The sequence below is a fragment of the Sinohyriopsis cumingii genome, chromosome 7 (assembly GCF_028554795.1).
Source record: "Sinohyriopsis cumingii isolate HCF-2022 chromosome 7, ASM2855479v2, whole genome shotgun sequence".
Classification (NCBI taxonomy): Eukaryota; Metazoa; Mollusca; class Bivalvia; order Unionida; family Unionidae; genus Sinohyriopsis; species Sinohyriopsis cumingii.
Window position 1 is genome coordinate 97054257 of NC_142967.1, and position 23070 is coordinate 97077326.

General features: G+C 37.0%; 1 protein-coding gene across 1 annotated transcript; it reads right to left on the reverse strand.

Moving 5' to 3' along the window:
- Window positions 1–12885: 12885 nt before the first annotated feature.
- Window positions 12886–16473, reverse strand: LOC149795772 (uncharacterized). The gene has a single exon (XM_089964133.1). It carries the CDS (start codon window positions 16314–16316, stop codon window positions 15192–15194), a length of 1125 nt encoding a protein of 374 aa, XP_089820259.1. The 5' UTR covers window positions 16317–16473; the 3' UTR covers window positions 12886–15191.
- Window positions 16474–23070: the final 6597 nt, after the last annotated feature.

Consider the following 23070-nt stretch of genomic DNA (forward strand, 5'->3'; position numbering starts at 1 on the left):
CGTAGTTGTTCCCGGTATGATGGATTAATTTCATGATACGATTGCCTATCAGTGACATAATCAGACTTTTTCGGTTCTGGTGGTATCTGTGTTGTCGGTGGTGTTATTTCAGGCCAGCCTAGCACGGATCTGATTGAAGATTGATAAATATCAACGGCATAATCAGGCTAGTTTATTTCAATCGTCGAGGACAGCGTCGGCTCATGAACATTAATTGATATTTTTGCTTCTTTTCCTGTTATTGATTTTATTCTACGAGCAAATTCATCACTGATTTGTTCGACCTCATAACTACCAGTTGGTATTCCAACAACAACCCAGTCAGGTGTTCCATCGGGTTTGTTTTTATCAGCAAACACAAGCGAATTATTTGCTGGTGTACCATTAAATGATTTTGATCTGATATTTGGCCAGCTGTAATATACTCGTAATTGTGCTAGTGCAATTTCATTCGCGCGAATTGCTGTTGGAAAATTGATGTTAAATTCAGGATTAATCGAACTTAGCGAGATCATCGTGGTTTTGTGCGGGGTTGTGTTTGTCACGATCTGCTGCAGTAATTCCGTCATTATTGATACTCGTACCTTTAATACCGGCGCAATTGTATACGCTGATCATCATTGAAAACTCAAAATCTGATATAATTCCATCATTGAGACTCGCTGATAACAACGAGGATAACCTCGTGTATGCGACAGTTGCTATGTGTAATTTTATCTTGTAATCGGATAATTTTTCGTTCGTGCAAGTACATATTTTTTTTTGCAACGATATTAAGCACACCTGCAATTGTCGTAGTTGCACAAACACAAATAGTCACAGCTACTGGTGCCATCATTGTTACCGCGGATAATATTATTCCGCTTCCGGCAACAACAGCGGATACCGAATAAACAACAACGTCGATGATAACTAATCGTCGTTGATACTTTTTTATTTTTACTGTATATTGTTCGACTCGATCTTTCAACGCTGCCTGCCATTCACGCGCTTGATTGTACCTAAATCCTTGAACGTCGATAGCACTCATTATATTTTATGCCGTAACCAATTGAGGTGTTCCAGCTACAAATTCCAAACACCACCACAAGGATGTTGCGGTTAATTTCTTATCAGCTGCTTCCAGAATAAATATTTCTTCGGTTCCGCTATTTAATATAACAGATACAACCCCGGAAAACCTGTCGGTGGAATGACGCCATGGAAACGTTGTAAATATTTCAAATTTTGCAGCACTAAACACAGACAGCCTGTACACGCCAGTGACTGTTGCAGTATATTTGATAGTATTATTTTGCTGCGACCATGTTGCAAATCCCGATGATACCGTGCATACGATGTTGGTAATATGCCCGGAAGTTATTCCGGTTGGAATTTTAATCAGACTTGTTTTGTTAACGATTTCAGGAATTCCCGCTACGATGTCTTGCTGTGTTCGTTTGATCGTGTCTAGGTTAGTTTTGATATCAACGAGATTTATGTCAACGGCGTGCGGAGTACCGAAGAATTTATCTATGGATTCGTCGGTTTTTTGAAAATTTCTTCGAAATCTTCCAAAAGCACCTACGTGAACATCATACTCGGCTCTCAGCGTGGATAATTTACCATCTACGGTATCAACATAATTTTTCGTTGCAGCATCTTCACCGGATGTTGGATCTCCTAAAACTACTATTTTATTTCCGTTCATGCTAAGTTCACCTGTCATTGTGTCACCGGTATTTTTTACGCGATTAGCAGCAGCTGCCGTAATTTGATTTCTGATGGTTGTAAACGATATACTTGAATCCCTGATTCTGCCGCTGTCAGTAAACACGGGTATATTATCCGTAACTGTACCAAGTACTCGTCGAATTATATCATTCCATTTGATATTGCTGCTTTTTAGTTTACCATGTCGATCCTGGAAAATAACAACCTCATCTGGGTCAACTCCAGCCAGGTTCATAATATCAGCGAGGTCATCCTTAGTCGCATACTTCGATAGATCAACGTCACCGGGCTTTTTCTTAACGCGTGAGGAAGATCTTCCGTAAATATCAACCATTATAATAAGACCTGTTGTTTAAAACGAATCGGTTGCTTGTATAATCATGCACGACTTTATGTGGCGGCCTGGATGATTTTGATATAGCATCGAGTACATTAATTACTTCACGGCCGCATATTGGCGGATCTGTCATTGTTTGTGTGGGTAGCGTTGAATACCAAACTTTGGTTGTTGCGTGAAGTGGTGCAACATACTTGATAAATTCAACAGACGGAGCTAACCCGTATGAATCAAAATAAACGATTCCACGTGGATCAACCGCGTATTATACCCAATGAGTACCAGGTCCGGAACGTTCGTCGAGATTAATAATACCTGTTTCGAGTTTGTTTGGTTGTTTTGGTAATTGATCTCGCATGAAAACACCTCTAAAGGCAGATATTTTTAATCGTTTAGCGGCATCAAGTAAATCAAAATTTGATGCTGGAACGTCTAACGTGGAAGCCTTAGACCTCTTCCCCAACGAGATCCTGGCAATCTTAAGCTGCGTCCCTTTTTTTTGTATCCTTGCCCTGTTGCTTTCTTTAGAGCCATTCCAGCAGCTGTTCCAACAGCACCTAACGCGGCTGCCTTTGCTACGGCTGGCGCGGCAGCAGCTATTAATGCCGGAATGGCCGCGAGAAGTGGAAATATACCGCCTGTTTTAATTGAGTCTTTAACCGCACCCGCAGAGAGATTGAGTTTGACGCCTGTTTTTGATTGTTTAGCGTCGTTGAAATGTTTAAGCTGGCGTTCTGATAATGATAGTTTATTTTGACCACCCGTGATCTGATCTCGCTTTAGTGATATTTTCATTCCGCAGTTTTTTGCTGAATTTGATTGAAGGTTTTTAATCTGACCGTGAGTCAGACTGACACTAACGTGTTGATATGGCATTTTATGATAATACTCGTGTTTTTAAATAACACGATTAAAGATTTTCCACTGGTGCATCAACGACTCTCATTCGACCACTACCACCTTCAAGTAACATGGCTTTATCGCTGAGAATAACCGCGATTGCTTTGTAGGCGCCGCGAACAAGTGGTGGACCAGCTATATCAGGAGGAGGGTTAGTAACACGAGCTCGAAAGTGTATATCAACGACAGATTGTTTGGATAAATCAAGATGTTCCAACGAAAAGTAATAAATCTGATATAGTTTTGTAAAATCTAACTGTGATATTTGCAGCCCAGTATCTACGTTTTGATCACGTCCCATAAATGACATCAAACGATGATATGCACGCGCTACGTGATTTGATCAAAATTTAACAATATATCCTCAGCCGGTTCTTGATGTCCATTTATCCGCAAGGAAACTTCATTAACTCCAAGGTTGTCAAATATCATATGTGAACGTTCTTGATTACTCGTCCGAGCATTATCTTGCAGCGCAATAAAAATATGTCGTGGTGCAGAAACACCCTGTTGTGATGCTATATTCCATGTAAATAAACCATTAACAGAGCTTTGAATAGCATCTGTGGTTGCTGTTAACCATGACATCAATGATTTACCGCCTTGATCCATAAAAGATAGTAATTTTTGTTCTTCAATAATAGATGGAATCATTACTGGCATCCACAATGAAAGCTTTGATATATTTACTTTACCATCAGCGACACCAGCACCTCGCCAGATTGCATCATTATCATTATTTTTTCTTACGAGCACAATTGTGTGTTTAGCTCCAAAGATGACCTTTCTAACATTTCTGCAAAATCCAAAGATGTGAGATAATGGAATTGCACGTGAAAAATTTCTATCATTTCCTGACAACGCTGCTCGGCGTGTTGCAAATCCCAGGTTGTAAGTCGCATTAACACTTTTTATAACATCAAATTCACCACCTGGTCTATCTTCGTGCTCAAAGTCAACCGGTTGATTAACAACTGAAACATTTTGTGGTGCTCGTAACTTAGTATATTGAACATGATCAGCGCTGTCAGTAATATCCTTAGCAAACATCATTGTTGGACCGGCTGATCTTGTGTAATCATCAGAATATCTGGCTAGACCAATTATTGTTGTAGCAACATCGACATCCTTCTGAATTGATTCAATATTTTTTCCATCAATCATGTATGTGGCGCTATCAAACAGTGCCATAATCCCGTTGTTGACAAAACCAACACGCAAATTAGCAGCATATGGCGTATTAGCTACAACATTTGTTACAATTCTACCCTCTATTTCAATAAACGCCTCAGCGGGCAAGAAATATCTACTTGTATCATGAACCTGTAATTCGATTCTCCCCCACTGATTTGGTTGTCTTGCGTCATAGGAATAAAATTGATAATCACGCACTGATTCATCTTTGAGGACCGGTGCATCCATGTCAAATGCTGGGTCGGACATGCGTTTAAACATTTTATTGTAATTACCATTTTTCCAAATGATAATCATCGTCGACGAAGACCGCCTCCCGCTATTAAATTCGCTGTTATATTTTTTTCTGCTTCTTCAGATAATTCCGCTAGTTTTTGATTTGCAGCCTGATTTATTATTTTACTGACATTTGCTGGCATAACCTCAGTACTTGCCAGTTTCACTGGTGGTTGTTTTCGTCTTATTAATCGTGCTAGTCTATCTTTGATCGCCGAGAACGCCTTACCAGCAACATTGACAATTGCACCAGGAGCTTTTTCACGAATAGCCTCAATAGCCTTCATACCTAATTGTTTTACAATCGGTATTGCTTTTGGAGCCATCCTTCTAAATAAACCCTGAATAACATCACCAAGTCCATCTCCGTAAATTACTTTGTAATTTGGCAGTCGTGAGTTTACTACCCTGACCATGATCGGTCCACGTTGAGCAGTATGTATAATCATTTTTATATACTGATTGATTAATTGTTTAGTCACTGTGATAATCATCAGCAATTTCATCAATAAGTGAACGATAAATACTGCGATCCATAATACCACCTTGAAATAATCTTCGACAAATATCAGATATTTCATTGGTTATTTCTGTTGAGTTATTTCCTGCACGTTTTCCCCTATGAGAACTTCTAACCGTGACACGTCATTGAGGATATTATTAGGACAAACAAAATTATTTCCCAGACCACTTCCCGTTGCTCCTTCTTCTTCTGATTTCTTAAATAGTCTTAAGGGTGATCTTTCTTCTGTTTTTTTAAGTAGTTTAGCACTTTTTTTTAAGTTTCGACCTAAACCCTTCCCCCGGTGAAGAAGATTGTTGTTGTTCTATTTCTTGCAGAGGTGGAGGAAGTTGATATGAAGGTTCCTGCTGGGAGGGTTGTTCTTGTTTTAGTTGTTTTATTCTCTCTTTATAAAGTCTTTTTACTTCTTCATGAAGACTTTCGTATTCTGGACCTCTAGCTTGTTTTTTGTTGTAATATACGCGATATATCCATTTAACAAAATTATCATCATTTACTTTTTCATGACTAGGTTTTAAAATACTAGATTTATTAAATATACCAAATAATATCATTTCAGGTAATTTTTCTCTTTCAGTATTTCTAATATCTTCAACAGTTCCTTCGTTAAATCTTGCAATTAATTCTAAATTCTCTCCTACTGGTTTGAATTCAGATGCATATTTTTTTCCCACGTCGGCGACTTCAGTACGAAGTTTTCCAATACCTTCAAGTATTTCTTCACCGACAGGTGGAGGTTGAGTTGCAGCTATTTCCCTGGCTATGCCAGGTGGAAGATCTCGTAAAATCCTTTTTGTCTGTTTAGTTCTTCTTGCTATTTTTTCAGTCTGCGCCGCAGTTTGTTTTGATACCGGAAGAAGATCTTCTTTGATGACTGTTGCAACTTGTTCAGTAGCTGCAGTGACGGGCTTAAACAGTTTTTTAGTTTCTTCTTCGTACTCAACTTGTGCTTCTTGCTGCGCTTGTAGATTTTTTCTAAATGAATCTCTAACAGGAAGAATTTTTTTAATTGCTTCTAATCGTTCTCGAGCTATTCTTGCAGTATGAGATTCCGGATGTACCATTTTATTATAACATAATGATTTAATTATTATAGCAGCAGAGGGGGTGATGATAAAATTAAACTGATATCATTAATATAATGAACAATTGTGCGTGGCTGCGTCAAGGAACCACTAACAAATGTGATAAAAAATGTCGTGGAGAATATTGCAAAAAACATAATTATCTTGTAAAGAAAAACCCTCATGCTGGTCCACGAAGATGTGTTGGATGTAACAACGGCATTAGAGGATTATATCAGATTTGCAAAAATTGCGGTGGAGATCGATACAGAAGTTTGATAATATATTACAGAAAAAGAAAAAAACATAAATCCAAAAATAGAAAAACCACCATCAGAACTTGAATATTACTTGAAACATAAAACAAATTCCCAGGATTCAGATGAAGATTCCCAAGATTCAGATGAAGATTGAGCAGCAGAGGAGGCTCGTCTACAATTATGTTGGGGACAAACAATAATCGTAGACATGGTATTTGACCTCTATGAAGGGTCACTATTTTTTTTGTATAACAAGGGTGACCCTTCCCTTAAGTGGTCTGCTCCCCTCCTCTGCTGCTAGATGACATAGCCAATGGAACTGATTTACTAAGAAAATATAACGGGTGAGTGGGGCTGTAGATGCTATTTGCGGAATCACCGCAACGACCCACATTGACTTTGGTGTTAATGAAATGTGACCACAGAACTATCATAAATACACCAATCGCATTTGTTCTGAGAGATAGCGCAGACATAGCTAATAAAATTGCCTCGCTACGGCAGCATTCAAGAATACGTGTCTATTCAGAGCTTCTTACGACGGTACAGGGTGGTCTCATTACAATTACCAAACTGTACTCGATGGCTATTGAGGATAAAACACTTAGCATGCCTGGAATGCAAATCATGGAAATGGAAAACCACGCCTCCACTTACAGATAAGGAACCGGGGCGATAGCAATACAAAACAAGTAGCTGATTTACATGCAGTGAACATATTCGCCACTGTTAATCTACTTGGTAGTGTATTGGCCTAACTAGGACACGTTATAGTAGTGTAGCTCAGGGTCTCTCGCGGGGATTCTCTTGCGCCAGACTCGCCGCATTCTCGCATACTCGCGTATATCATGCACTCGCATATGATTAAAAAGTTTTCGCTTGAATTTAATATGATACTCTCAATACCCTACAAAATAATAACACAATGCACTTTTATCTGGGGACATAACGATCTATGCAAATTACGTTCCGCCTTTTCCCTGGGCACCTTAAGACAGCTTCCTCCCTTGTATAATTGTAGATATCCTAAATGTCATATCAGAGACAGGGAAAATGTTTCTTTCGAACTGTCAATCTAGTACATGTCACGTTAAGGACTGTGAAAACTATTGTTTTGTGCTGTCAGTCTAGTACATATCACGTCAGGGACAGAGAAAATTGTTCTTTTGAGCTGTCAGTCTAGTACATATCACGTCAGGGACAGAAAATTGTTCTTTTGAGCTGTCAGTCTAGTACATATCACGTCAGGGACAGAGAAAATTGTTCTCTTGAGCTATCAGTCTAGTATATATCACGTCAGGGACAGAGAAAATAGTTTTATTGAGCTGTCAGTCTAGTACATATCACGTCAGGGACAGAGACAATTGTTCTTTTGATTTGTCAGTCTAATATTCTAATGCATTTCATGTCTGGGTGCTATATGTCGAAGTGTTTCCAACAAAGCTACCAAAAGCATTTGCATTTAGAACCTCGCAAAAATTCTTCTGTTATATTCTTTTTAATTATTATTCGTTTAGAATATGCATATTGAACTTCCTCAAGGGTACGGGCCAAATAAGTGATTTTTGAAGCCACGCATATAATGTAAATTAACGGATATAAAAACGAAGACCATATTTTGCCCATCCCTAGCGAGGAATGACAAAAACGTATAACATTGCAATGAAAGATAAATTTATTGTTATACTATTCTTTAGAAAACAGAATGTTAAATATTTTAATTAGTCTGATTCATTGTTTTTTAAACTGAAAGAGTATCAAACGTGTATTCTGAAGCCAATAGTCATCTTATAAGCTTGCCCAGGGCACAATACTCAGTATGTCTTTTACATTAGTCATGTTGAATCCACTTTCCAATGTATGGCTCCACATATGTTCCGTAAAGGAGCATGCCAATGGTCGCCGACGAAAGCCGTTTCTTCGTAGCGATGCACATGCCCAAAGCTCCAACTTCGAAAAGCGGATGGACTTCCTGCATTTATCTCTGAAAGGCTTAAATTTAAAAGGATCTAGTCCGGGTATAAAATATTCGGGTGGAGCAAGATATACTCCTTTTTCCTCCGAAGGCTTTAAAATATAATTGTCTGCTACATAATTCCTATAGTGATGTGTCAGGTAATATGTTCCTGTGGCGGCGTTATACCACATATTTAGTGGAAAAAACGAGGGCAGGTTTTCGATCAGTGTTTTCATGAAAATATGCCCCTTTGTACATGCCAGAAAAGAATCGGTGGCGAGACCATCTGAATGAGACTCTAAGATAGCGTGCTCATGCGGTTCCTGCGCAAGAATACATGTGTACTTTTTCAACAAGGGATCTACCGGACGCAAGCTTCTCATATCCATGTCCATATATACTCCTCCATACTCGTGTAGCACCATATAACGGAATGCCTGTACTCGAAACATGCCTTTGTTGTAATTTGAGTAAAAGGGAAATATATAAGAGTACTTCTGTCGAACTAGTTTTCTGGCGGAATTATCGGTCCAAAAGCGATACTCCCAGTCCTTGTGATTATCCCGTACAGATTCCACACAAGACCAGAAGTTTGCGGGTATATCCCGAATTTTCCACGTTTGGTGAATAATTCGTTCGATGCGATATTGCCCCTTAGAAGGGAACTTTTCTACGAATTTAACTTCTTGTGGGATCTTGTCAAACAAATTCATGTTCAGCTTCGTCATTTGATATTCGGACCAAAGACACGAAGATCCAGGAATTCTTGAAAAGTATTGATTCACATTACTCTCTGGGTGTACGGATGAAATGGAGCACGAGTTTTCTATTCCACACAAATACCATGCAGTTAGAGATAAGTAGATAAGTAGCAGATGCTTGAATAACGAGGAGAACGTAATCAAACTGAGTTTTCTGGGTGGCATCCCTGCAGTGATTACTTACCACAAAGCTACATTAGGGTAGTTTTTCCTCATCACTTCTTGGTGTGTATTTTAACTTGAAACAATCCCAGAACCATAATAATTGCCACTTTTCAGATATTCGCTCGATCGTTTCTTCTTACAAGAGTCTTCATTTAATAATTACTTATATATAGTGATATATCCACTTCTTAAAACTGTGGGTGACAATATAAGTCCAACTCCATTCCACACCACGCCCTTCCATGAATGGCTTAGTTCAAGAGGATAATAGTATATCAACACCATGAGGCAATACAGTATGTCGACTTATGAAAACTGATTAAATTTTCCCTCATGGCAGTTAACTAAATGAAATGTTGTTATTTCTTCTATGAACTGTTTTTACATGTTTCAACGCTGCTGAGTCATAGCTATTCTCTCGTTTCGATTTCTTCAACTAAAATCCGCAATTGCAAATCAATGCATACAGATGAGGGCTTCATAATGGAAGATAACTGTCCATACTTTTCCAATTCAACTCAGGTAGCAAGTTAGATGGCTGGAATAAAGCATGCAGACGCCATGCCAAAGGAGCAAGCAAACCTTTGAATTATGAGTGAGTTAAAATATCGTCTACTCCCTGGATGATTATGTTTGTTAACTCAGCCTTACCACACATTTAATCTTTTTTAAGTTTTGGATGCGTTAGTGTATAGTTCAAATCAATAAAGTTATAATTATATTCTGTTCTGCTAATTTTGCATTAACTTGATAATCTGATAACAATTTCAAACAAATTCCAATTATCACGTGGACAATTTTTGCAAATGTGATTGCTCATACAAAATGTAGAAGAATATATTCGCTTATAATTTCTGTCCAATTGCAAACAAGATAGACCATGATCTGCCGTCACACAGTGTGCAGGCAGATCAGGGTTTATGTTTATTCTACTGAATATTTCTAACACACTATATAAAGCTAGATCTATATAGATCTATAGGCTCATCATGCGAGACTATATATATATATATATATATATATATATATATATATATATATATATATATATATACATATATATATATATATATATATATATATATATATATATATATATATATATATATATATATATATATATATATATATATATATATATATATATATATATATATATATATTACTACGGTATGATGTTAATCACAATGCAACCTCTGAACATTACGAAGAAAAAAAATTCAACACATTGTTAATGATAGCTGGCCAGAGAATTGAATAATTAGGCAGGTGGACTAGGAGCATATTTAAACGTGTACTCAGATTCCCTCTAGTGGTATTATACTCACAGAATGTGGACTTTGTTTACATATCTTTGTCATTATCATGTGCATGGACACTTTACATTAATTTGATATTATTTTTTAAAATTACTTACTTTTGTACATTCGATATTTGTAAAAACGAGAAATATACATTTTATACCTTTTATAGACCGCCAATCTGACATAAAAACGTTTGACATCAGTAATCTAGAACGGGGATCTTGCACAAACAAACATTTGACTTTATGAAAAACGTGGACATTACATACCGAAATCTGACATTATTCATATAGTCAGGTGAATCTTATATACAACCACATTGACATTACATACCGAAATTTGACATCATTCATAAAGAAAGGGCAATCTTATATACAACCACACAGACATTACATACCGAAATTTGACATCATTCATAAAGAAAGGGCAATCTTATATACAACCACACAAACATTACATACCGAAATTTGACATCATTCATAAAGAAAGGGCAATCTTATATACAACCACACAGACATTACATACCGAAATTTGACATCATTCATACAGAAAGGGCAATCTTATAAAAAAAATACCACATGGACACATACTGAAATTGGATATCATTCATACAGAAAGGGCAATCTTATATACAACCACACGGACATTACATGCCGAAATTTGACATCATTCATACAGAAAGGGCAATCTTATATAAAACCACATTAACATAACATACCAAAATTTGACATCATTCATACAGAAAGGGCAATCTTATAAAAAAAAAATACCACACGGACACATACCGAAATTGGACATCATTCATACAGAAAGGGCAATCTTATATACAACCACATTGACGTTACATACCTAAATTTGACATCATTCATACAGAAAGGGCAATCTTATATAAAACCACATTAACATAACATACCAAAATTTGACATCATTCATACAGAAAGGGCAATCTTATATATAACCACTTTGACATTACATACCGACATTTAATATCATTCATACAGAAAGAACAATCTTATATACAACCACAGGGACATTACATACCAAAATGTGACATCATTCATAAAGAAAGGGCAATCTTATATACAACCACACAGACATTACATACCGAAATTTGACATCATTCATAAAGAAAGGGCAATCTTATATACAACCACACAGACATTACATACCGAAATTTGACATCATTCATAAAGAAAGGGCAATCTTATATACAACCACACAGACATTACATACCGAAATTTGACATCATTCATACAGAAAGGGCAATCTTATAAAAAAAAGTACCACACGGACACATACTGAAATTGGACATCATTCATGCAGAAAGGGCAATCTTATATACAACCACACGGACATTACATACCGAAATTTGACATCATTCATACAGAAAGGGCAATCTTATATAAAACCACATTAACATAACATACCAAAATTTGACATCATTCATACAGAAAGGGCAATCTTATAAAAAAAAATACCACACGGACACATACCGAAATTGGACATCATTCATACAGAAAGGGCAGTCTTATATACAACCACATTGACGTTACATACCTAAATTTGACATCATTCATACAGAAAGGGCAATCTTATATAAAACCACATTAATATAACATACCAAAATTTGACATCATTCATACAGAAAGGGCAATCTTATATACAACCACTTTGACATTACATACCGACATTTAACATCATTCATACAGAAAGAACAATCTTATACACAACCACAGGGACATTACATACCAAAATGTGACATCATTCATAAAGAAAGGGCAATCTTATATACAACCACACAGACATTACATACCGAAATTTGACATCATTCATAAAGAAAGGGCAATCTTATATACAACCACACAGACATTACATACCGAAATTTGACATCATTCATAAAGAAAGGGCAATCTTATATACAACCACACAGACATTACATACCGAAATTTGACATCATTCATACAGAAAGGGCAATCTTATAAAAAAAATACCACACGGACACATGCTGAAATTGGATATCATTCATACAGAAAGGGCAATCTTATATACAACCACACGGACATTACATGCCGAAATTTGACATCATTCATACAGAAAGGGCAATCTTATATAAAACCACATTAACATAACATACCAAAATTTGACATCATTCATACAGAAAGGGCAATCTTATAAAAAAAATACCACACGGACACATGCTGAAATTGGATATCATTCATACAGAAAGGGCAATCTTATATACAACCACACGGACATTACATGCCGAAATTTGACATCATTCATACAGAAAGGGCAATCTTATATAAAACCACATTAACATAACATACCAAAATTTGACATCATTCATACAGAAAGGGCAATCTTATATACAACCACATTGACGTTACATACCTAAATTTGACATCATTCATATAGAAAGGGCAATCTTATATAAAACCACATTAACATAACATACCAAAATTTGACATCATTCATACAGAAAGGGCAATCTTATATATAACCACTTTGACATTACATACCGACATTTAATATCATTCATACAGAAAGAACAATCTTATATACAACCACAGGGACATTACATACCAAAATGTGACATCATTCATAAAGAAAGGGCAATCTTATATACAACCACACAGACATTACATACCGAAATTTGACATCATTCATAAAGAAAGGGCAATCTTATATACAACCACACAGACATTACATACCGAAATTTGACATCATTCATACAGAAAGGGCAATCTTATAAAAAAAAGTACCACACGGACACATACTGAAATTGGACATCATTCATACAGAAAGGGCAATCTTATATACAACCACACGGACATTACATGCCGAAATTTGACATCATTCATACAGAAAGGGCAATCTTATATAAAACCACATTAACATAACATACCAAAATTTGACATCATTCATACAGAAAGGGCAATCTTATATATAACCACTTTGACATTACATACCGACATTTAATATCATTCATACAGAAAGAACAATCTTATATACAACCACAGGGACATTACATACCAAAATGTGACATCATTCATAAAGAAAGGGCAATCTTATATACAACCACACAGACATTACATACCGAAATTTGACATCATTCATAAAGAAAGGGCAATCTTATATACAACCACACAGACATTACATACCGAAATTTGACATCATTCATACAGAAAGGGCAATCTTATAAAAAAAAGTACCACACGGACACATACTGAAATTGGACATCATTCATACAGAAAGGGCAATCTTATATACAACCACACGGACATTACATGCCGAAATTTGACATCATTCATACAGAAAGGGCAATCTTATATAAAACCACATTAACATAACATACCAAAATTTGACATCATTCATACAGAAAGGGCAATCTTATAAAAAAAAATACCACACGGACACATACCGAAATTGGACATCATTCATACAGAAAGGGCAGTCTTATATACAACCACATTGACGTTACATACCTAAATTTGACATCATTCATACAGAAAGGGCAATCTTATATAAAACCACATTAATATAACATACCAAAATTTGACATCATTCATATAGAAAGGGCAATCTTATATACAACCACTTTGACATTACATACCGACATTTAACATCATTCATACAGAAAGAACAATCTTATACACAACCACAGGGACATTACATACCAAAATGTGACATCATTCATAAAGAAAGGGCAATCTTATATACAACCACACAGACATTACATACCGAAATTTGACATCATTCATACAGAAAGGGCAATCTTATAAAAAAAATACCACACGGACACATACTGAAATTGGACATCATTCATACAGAAAGGGCAATCTTATATACAACCACACGGACATTACATGCCGAAATTTGACATCATTCATACAGAAAGGGCAATCTTATATAAAACCACATTAACATAACATACCAAAATTTGACATCATTCATACAGAAAGGGCAATCTTATAAAAAAAAATACCACACGGACACATACCGAAATTGGACATCATTCATACAGAAAGGGCAGTCTTATATACAACCACATTGACGTTACATACCTAAATTTGACATCATTCATACAGAAAGGGCAATCTTATATAAAACCACATTAACATAACATACCAAAATTTGACATCATTCATACAGAAAGGGCAATCTTATATACAACCACTTTGACATTACATACCGACATTTGACATCATTCATACAGAAAGAACAATCTTATATACAACCACAGGGACATTACATACCGAAATGTGACATCATTCATACAGAAAGGGTAATCTTATATACCATCACTTCTTGCTTCATTCGTACAGAACTGGGACTCAACATACACACGCTTTTGCTTCAGCCATACTGAGCGAAGCTATTGCTTATGGTTGTGCCATGATAAATGCAGAACGTCTGTATGCAATCACACGCATGCACGCGCGCGTGTGCTAGTTTATTTGATTTGGCATATGTAAAAGCAACATCAGGAAGCGAAAAAATCGACATCTAGCAACAGTTACGTACCATATACCTAATATATCGGTGAGCTATCGGTCAGGATTTTGAGCTGACAAAATTACTAATTTAGCGCAATCGTCATTAAACAAAGGTGACTGCACCTTCAAATTCTAGTTTGTACATTTCGATTTAAAATTAAATACGATGAAAAACTGCCAAATATTAATTTATGGAAACTTGCTGGACAAGTCTCGAAAGTCCGTTAAAAGTTACTATGCTCTAGAAGACAGCATCAGGAGCTAGTATCAGGATATCTGCCGTTTCCATTGTGCTTATGTCAGTCTCATGTCCGTATGTATGATACCACATATGCTGTGTGTACGAAAATGCATAAGGCTTCCTCTCGTATCCCCTATTTGCCAGGGATTCACATGCCCACCGAGTCATATTGGGCAAATATTCGGGACGATAGCAGGTCATTCGAAAAAAGTCAAACTTGTCCGAATCAAACGATGGGAAGAAGTACTCAGGTGGAGCCAGATACACTCCGTCATCATCTGTTGAATCGAGGAGCTGGTTTGCTGCGATATAATTCCTGTACTGAAGAGTTAGAAAATGAGGTCCAGTAGCGGCCAGACATATTGGAAAATGGTAAAAGGATGGCAAAGACTGAATCAGTAGTTGCATGAATGGGTGTTCTTTCCGGCACGCCATCAGCGCATTACACGCTAAACCGTCAAAGCGACTCTCTAGCATAGGATGTTCGTGTGGTTCTTGTCCGAGAAGGCAAGAATATTTTCGTAAAAAGGGATCGAGTGGACGCAAACTCTTTACATCTAGATCTGCATACACTCCTCCGTACTCGTACAGCAAAATGTATCGTATGGCATCAGCTCTGAATATGCCATGACTATAGTGGTCGTAGAATGGAAGAAACATGGGATATTTGGTGTGAACCAACTGTCTGGCACTTTCATCTGACCAGAAACGATATGTCCAGTTCTTGTTGTTGTCGAAGAAAGACTTTATCCAAGAATGAAAAATAATAGGTATGTTTCTTGTTTTCCATGTTTGGTGAAGAATTCTCGGGATGCGAAATGCTCCATTCTGTGGAAAGATTTCTTCTTGAGTTACTTCTTTTGGTATTTTATCCAACGAATTAACTCTCAGTCGAGCTTCCAGACTGATGGGTTTTGGGGGAGGGCATTCATCCGTGGAGTCGCTTGGTCCTTCTGTTGATGAGGGCATAAGAAGAGTGTCGCATGCGTCATAATGAGTAATTTTGGCAAATATTATTATGAGCAAACCGAGAATAGTCAGTTCCTCCCAATTTGCCAGTAGAGTCAAAGGGAATCCGAATACCCTGTGTAGATGCATGAAAGACAGAGCTCCTGAAAAATACATTTAATATACAGCCAACGTCTTTTTAATGTTTTGTGTTCACGAATATTAATGGAATGTATGAAAACGTTAGCACCCTACTGCGATATATTATGCAAGATCATTTTATTTCATCTAAATTGTCCTCTTTCTGTAATGCAAAACGTCTAAGTATATTCTAAATCATTGTTTTAAAAATGATTATGAAACTGTATTGCAAAACGTCTAGGTATGTTCTAAATCTTTGTGTTAGAAATCGGAATGAAACTCAGAACTCTTTTACTTGAACAATACGTTATATCTACTCCGACTCTGCATGTTTGGTATCTTTTGGTAAATCAAAAATTATATTGTCTAGTTATCAATGTATTTAACCATACACAACAATACATACGTAAAAATAGAGACCGGAAGCGATACCAAACATCACCGAGGTGGAGAATATTCAACACAGTAGTGAAGGATAAATATGTGAAGGGTAGCATTATTTGCCTCACGTTGCGAAGATGCTCTGAAAAGTAGCACACTGTTTAAATGTACTATGTATCACCCCTCTGGCTTTTTGTGCAATGTTACAATTTATATCGATAGTCGAGTTTGTGGAAAAATGTATTGATTGCTTAATATATTAATTAGCACGCAGCTCATTAGAAAAAAAAAAGTTATAAATAGGAAATATTGCGTAGATTATGAACATACAGTCTAAGTTGTTTCCGTTTGGCCATTTTTAATTCAAAATTAGAACGTATCACTTGCACGTGCAGCCTGTAGTAGCCACGTTTGCAAACGGTAATCATAGTTAAACTTTGCTGTTTTTATATCTAATTATCCGTTACATTCGTCATTATGGTCTTATTTGCAGGCGCAATATTATCATCCCTTTGCAACATATGCCAATTTATCAAAGTTTTGCATCCTAGTGAACTTTATGCCAATTTATTAAAACTTTCATTTGCTGACAAGATCTTTAGTCAATCAGGTCAAAGCCAACAAATCGACAGAATCAGAATTCAATAAGTGCGGAAAACGTGAATTAAATGGAAGACACTGCAAAGTTCAAACTATTCTACTCAACATGCCTATTTACATTAGGCAGTTTCACAAACAGAAATTTTCTCCTTCAAGATGAGACTTGAATGATGAAAAGGCAAGCCTCCTCTTCCTCCTCAATGTCCAGACCCAACTGAATGTTTGCATCGATGATAGCAACTCGACAACCCTTATGTATCTGATCGAAATTAAATAAATGTAGTAAAGATCGACTATCCCGCAGTTTTCAGCCCTTCTCAACTGGTTTGATTTGTAATGGAACAGATGTGATCGCTTTTTTCCAAGACTATGCAATTAAGTTTTTCTTCATTTCTTTTGAAAAAGTATAGGCCTACAAGGTGACACTAGACTTTTTGATAGGAAGCTATCAGCCTTGCAAGCCGTCAACTCTTATTTTTTGTGGCATGTTCCCATGCCATTTTTTTCTGTAAGAACCTGCTTGTATGTTCTCAGAATAATCTTTGCATCTTTCAAGGAATTCATCACACTCTTCTGTTTATGTTAATTGATGCATAGTCACTGTTGAAGTTTTCGATGATAGCTGATCCAGATGAAACTTCAGTTGGGTGGATAACTCTTCAAATGATCTCAAGCTTCTGGAACGAAAGGACCCGGAAAACCTGAACCAGAAATCGATGCACGGGTTGAAAGTGGTTGAAATGCCTGCCACCTATGTGGCCATTGCAAAACCTGGAATTTGTATTTCTTTGTCAGCGAGAATATAAGATGTACCTGATGAATGCAAGGAAAGCATAGCTCAAAGACACCAGTCCATGTCCAAAAAAGCATACATAACATTAAAAGGACCATACCAGATAAAGATTATGTCAAAAACGTCAGGGATTATTGGACATGGATACGTGTTGCTGGATTCACAATTGCTAGATCAATGTGAACAATCGCAAAACATTTAAGGCATTCCCTTGTCTCTCTTTGAGAAACTGTCATCATGCAGGTACTATATCAAGCCTTGTAGGCTGATGACATATTCTACACATAGACTGGTTTGCAGTGGATCATTTGGGCATGAGAATTCCACCCAACCCACATAGTACATGATATTATCCAGTTTATTCCACGCCTCTCAATCTGAAGCATATGATCAGGGTCTCACCAGCATCTATGTTGAAATTCTAGATGTCTTCCTATACGCTTTAAGCTGCGCCATTTCAGCTGTGAAACAGGTCATCTTCTTCGATCGATCGATATTTGTTGGAGATTTAAACCGCCACGTCCCTTGACGAGCATGAATTTAAATTTAAAGAACACAGCTCAGTTGTGTCATGCAGCGTTTCACAAACTGAAAATATCTCTGTATTTTCATTGTAACTAGCCCAGGCAAGATCTGTTTGATTATACTGTTGTTGATGGGGTCCATCAGGACTCGACATGTCGATGCCGGTCAAGACCACTGCAGCATCAGTTTTGATTTCCTTTACACTATATAGCTTACACAGTGCCCTGCATTCTTCTGACCATTAATATAGCGTAAATTTGCAGACTTGTAACACAGCGTAAATGTACAGACTAGTAATAGCGTAAATGTGCATACTTGTAACATAGCGTAAAAGCCAAACCATGTTATCGTATGGGTAAAAACGTTACGGAAAATGTTGCGTTTCAAAATGTGAATGTTTCCATGCAAAAGGAAAGTTATAATTATATTCACCTGCGTCTCAAAATAACAAGCATGCGTCGAAGTTAAACAAAATATGATATCGTTTAGTACATCTCGTACATTCTGAGCTTGATTTTGGGTCTGCTAGCCTCTTGTAGTTCCTTGCATTTTACGATAAGTTACGGGTACAACGGTTACCCATATCATAATCAAATAAACTATCAAATTAACCAGAGGCCATCATATCTTAAAGAAGGATAAAACATCGATAATTACACAACTGCGAATAGATTGTAACGTGGAATTTTAAATGGGTTAGTTGACTTCTATCCTTTTTATATCACATGTCATTGACCCTAATGGCGGCACGAGGGTTCGATGCGCAGGAAAGAGGATGTTATTTAGTGGCGCCCCTACTGAGGCACCCGGAGGCGTGGTCCGATAAATCTGACACACAAATCTGTGTTGATACTGATGGACTATTTATGTCTGATTTCACCTATTCATAAAATAGAAGAAACGTTTGCAGACAAACATGTCCGCAACATATTGATGTACGTTTGAGACACTTACCGATATTTCTCGCGTCGGTTGAAGAGTCCTTATGGCGACATGTATCCTACGCTTGGCGACTTGTACATCCACACTGAATAACTCAACCCTATGCACTGTGGCCATTTTGAATTTCGTGCAAGATACGGCTATTATCAAATACCTGTAAGTGTTTAAACTGTATGAGTTATCCGGAAAGAATTGGATGCAGAAAACTTGGATATTTTAATAAACAGATGAGATCAGACCAACAATCGTCCATCAATATCAACACAGATTTGGGGGTTTGATTTATCACACTTAAAGAGACAATGCTCTAAAGAGCAAATTTATTGGAACCCTACTTTGCAGTAGATAATTTTTTTTTTATGTCAGTTGCCATCCTCCATTCCCCCCTCCCCACTTTTAAATAAATGTTTTATGAAGATTTGCCCTCGTTACACTATGGTGAGGCGCAAAACTGTGAAATTTTTAACCTAAAAAGAAACGTTGATTTTCGCCTGGGGTAATACCTCTTTGATCCCCCTCGCGTCCCTAGTGAATGACCGCTGACCCTTCATTGCCTTTAACCTTGCACTTATTTATTGACTCATGTGTATGTAATTAAATATTTAATGACTTTATCGTTACCATCAAGCAGCTGAACGCCAAGGCTACCAGTACAGAAATTGTCCAAGTTTATGTGGGGGACTGGTTCCAGACAACAGTGGGAGTGCGTCAAGACTGTCTCCTGTCACCCACTATTTTCAACATCTACTTAGAGCGCATCATGAGCGAAGCCCTGGAAAACCACTGTGGGACAGTCAGCATTGGATGGCGTAACATCACCAACCTCCGCTTTGCAGACGACATTGATGGGCTGGCAGGCAGTGAAGACGAGCTTGCCACCTTAGTGAAGAACCTGGATGAAACATCTTCCAGATTTGACATGGAGATAAGCGCTGAGAAGACAAAGCTGATGACAAATAGTGACAAACAAATCTCAGCCAAGATTAAAGTCAGAGGACATGAACTGGAAACAGTGAGCCAGTTCCAATATCTTGGTTCCCTAATCACTGAAGAGGGATCAAGAGCAGACATTTTGTCAAGAGCAGCACAAACAATGGCACCTATGTCAAAGCTAAGACCCATCTGGAGAGACAAGAATATCTGTCTGAAAACTAAAATCAGACTATTGCGAGCTCTAGTCATCTCAGTCTTTTTGTACTCATGTGAGGCATGGACCCTGACAGTAGAATTACAACGAGAAATCCAGTCACTTGAAATGAGATGCTACAGAACCATCCTTGGCATCTCTTACATGGACCACATCACAAATGAAGAAGTGCGTAACACCATCAGGCGCGAAGTAGGCCAATATGAGGACCTCCTCACCACCGTCAAAAAGAGAAAGCTGAAATGGTATGGCCATGTCACTAGAGCCAACAGTCTATCTACAACAGTCCTGCAGGGCAGCGTCCAGGGTGGCAGAAGGAGAGGTAGACCGAGAAAAAAATGGACTGACAGCGTCACAGAATGAACCAGGAAAAGTTTTGCGGAGACACAGGCATTGGCACATGATCGAGACAAGTGGAGGGAACTGGTCAGATGTTCAGCAGCACAGTGCCTCGACGACCACACTAGGTCATGAGACTGATGATGATGATGATCGTTATGTCGAATTTAACCCTAACCCCATTTTTAACATTAGCAATTCGAGATTGATATAAAGGTAAGTAACTCAATTTCTATTTTTTAATGAAAAGGCAGAATTAACTAAAGCTGTTATTTTCGTAATCTACACAAAATTTACTATCAGAAACATGTAATGTTCTGGCTGCATACAGTACATTAACCACCCCAGTAATAATTCTCTCTCTCTCTCTCTCTCTCTCTTATTACGCTCCGGGTTCACTCATTTTCGATACGACGAATGAAAAATACATGATCAAGTAGTTTAAATTATATATATATATATATATATATATATATATATATATATATATATATATATATATATATATATATATATATAGTGTGTGTGTGTGTGTGTGTGTGTGAGAGAGAGAGAGAGAGAGAGAGAGCATACTTTACCAAATACTACTTCACGCTTGCAAAAGGATTTTGAGAGTGTATAACGCAAAATCGCATTTAAATTCGTGCGATGCTTTATCGATCAATATCGCATTTTATAGACACAATGATATTGTTGTGTACGTTTATTGATGAATGTGGATTTGAATCAAACAGATGACTGCTTGGCGTTCTATGGTTATGTATATGAAATCATAAAATTCATGGGCTGTTTGGTTTGAAAAGTCACCAGTAGCTCAGTAAACACTGACATGAATAACATGAATTTATAATTCTAACACCAAACCCGCTTCATTATAACTTATGGAGACAAGAGGGCATTTATCTGGTACTTTAGATAGTGTAGTAGCAGACACCAGTTTCAGTGATAACATTGTATTTTTATTTCTCACAGTAGTCTTCTGTAGTGTAATAGCAGACATCAGTTTCAGTGACAAAGTTGTATTTTTATTTCTCACTGTAGTCTTCTGTAGTGTAATAGCAGACATCAGTTTCAGTGACAAAATTGTATTTTATTTCTCACTGTCGTCTTCTGTAGTGTAATAGCAGACATCAGTTTCAGTGATAACATTGTATTTTTATTTCTCACTGTAGTCTTCTGTAGTTTCATAGCAGACATCAGTTTCAGTGACAAAGTTGTATTTTTATTTCTCACTGTAGTCTTCTGTAGTGTAATAGCAGACATCAGTTTCAGTGACAAAATTGTATTTTATTTCTCACTGTCGTCTTCTGCAGTGTAATAGCAGACATCAGTTTCAGTGATAACATTGTATTTTTATTTCTCACTGTAGTCTTCTGTGGTGTAATAGCAGACATCAATTTCAGTGACAACACTGGATTTTTATTTCTCACTGTAGTCTTCTGCAGTGTAATAACAGACATCAGTTTCAGTGATAACATTGTATTTTTATTTCTCGCTGTAGTCTTCTGTAGTGTAATAGCATACCTCAGTTTCAGTGATAACACTGTATTTTTATTTCTCACTGTAGTCTTCTGTAGTGTCATAGCAGACATCAGTTTCAGTGACAACACTGTATATTTATTTCTCACTGTAGTCTTCTGTAGTGTAATAGCAGACATCAATTTCAGTGACAACACTGGATTTTTATTTCTCACTGTAGTCTTCTTTAGTATAATAGCAGACATCACCTTCGGTGATAACATTGTATTTTTATTTCTCACTCTAGTCTTCTGTAGCGTCATAGCAGACATCAGTTTCAGTGATAACATTATATTTTTATTTCTCACTGTAGTCTTCTGTAGCGTCAGAGCAGACATCAGTTTCAGTGATAACATTGTATATTTATTTCTCACTGTAGTCTTCTGTAGTGTAATAGCAGGCATCAGTTTCAGTGACAACACTGGATTTTTATTTCTCACTGGAGTCTTCTTTAGTGTAATAACAGACATCAGTTTCAGTGATAATATTGGATTTTTATTTCTCACTGTAGTCTTCTGTAGTGTAATAGCAGGCATCAGTTTCAG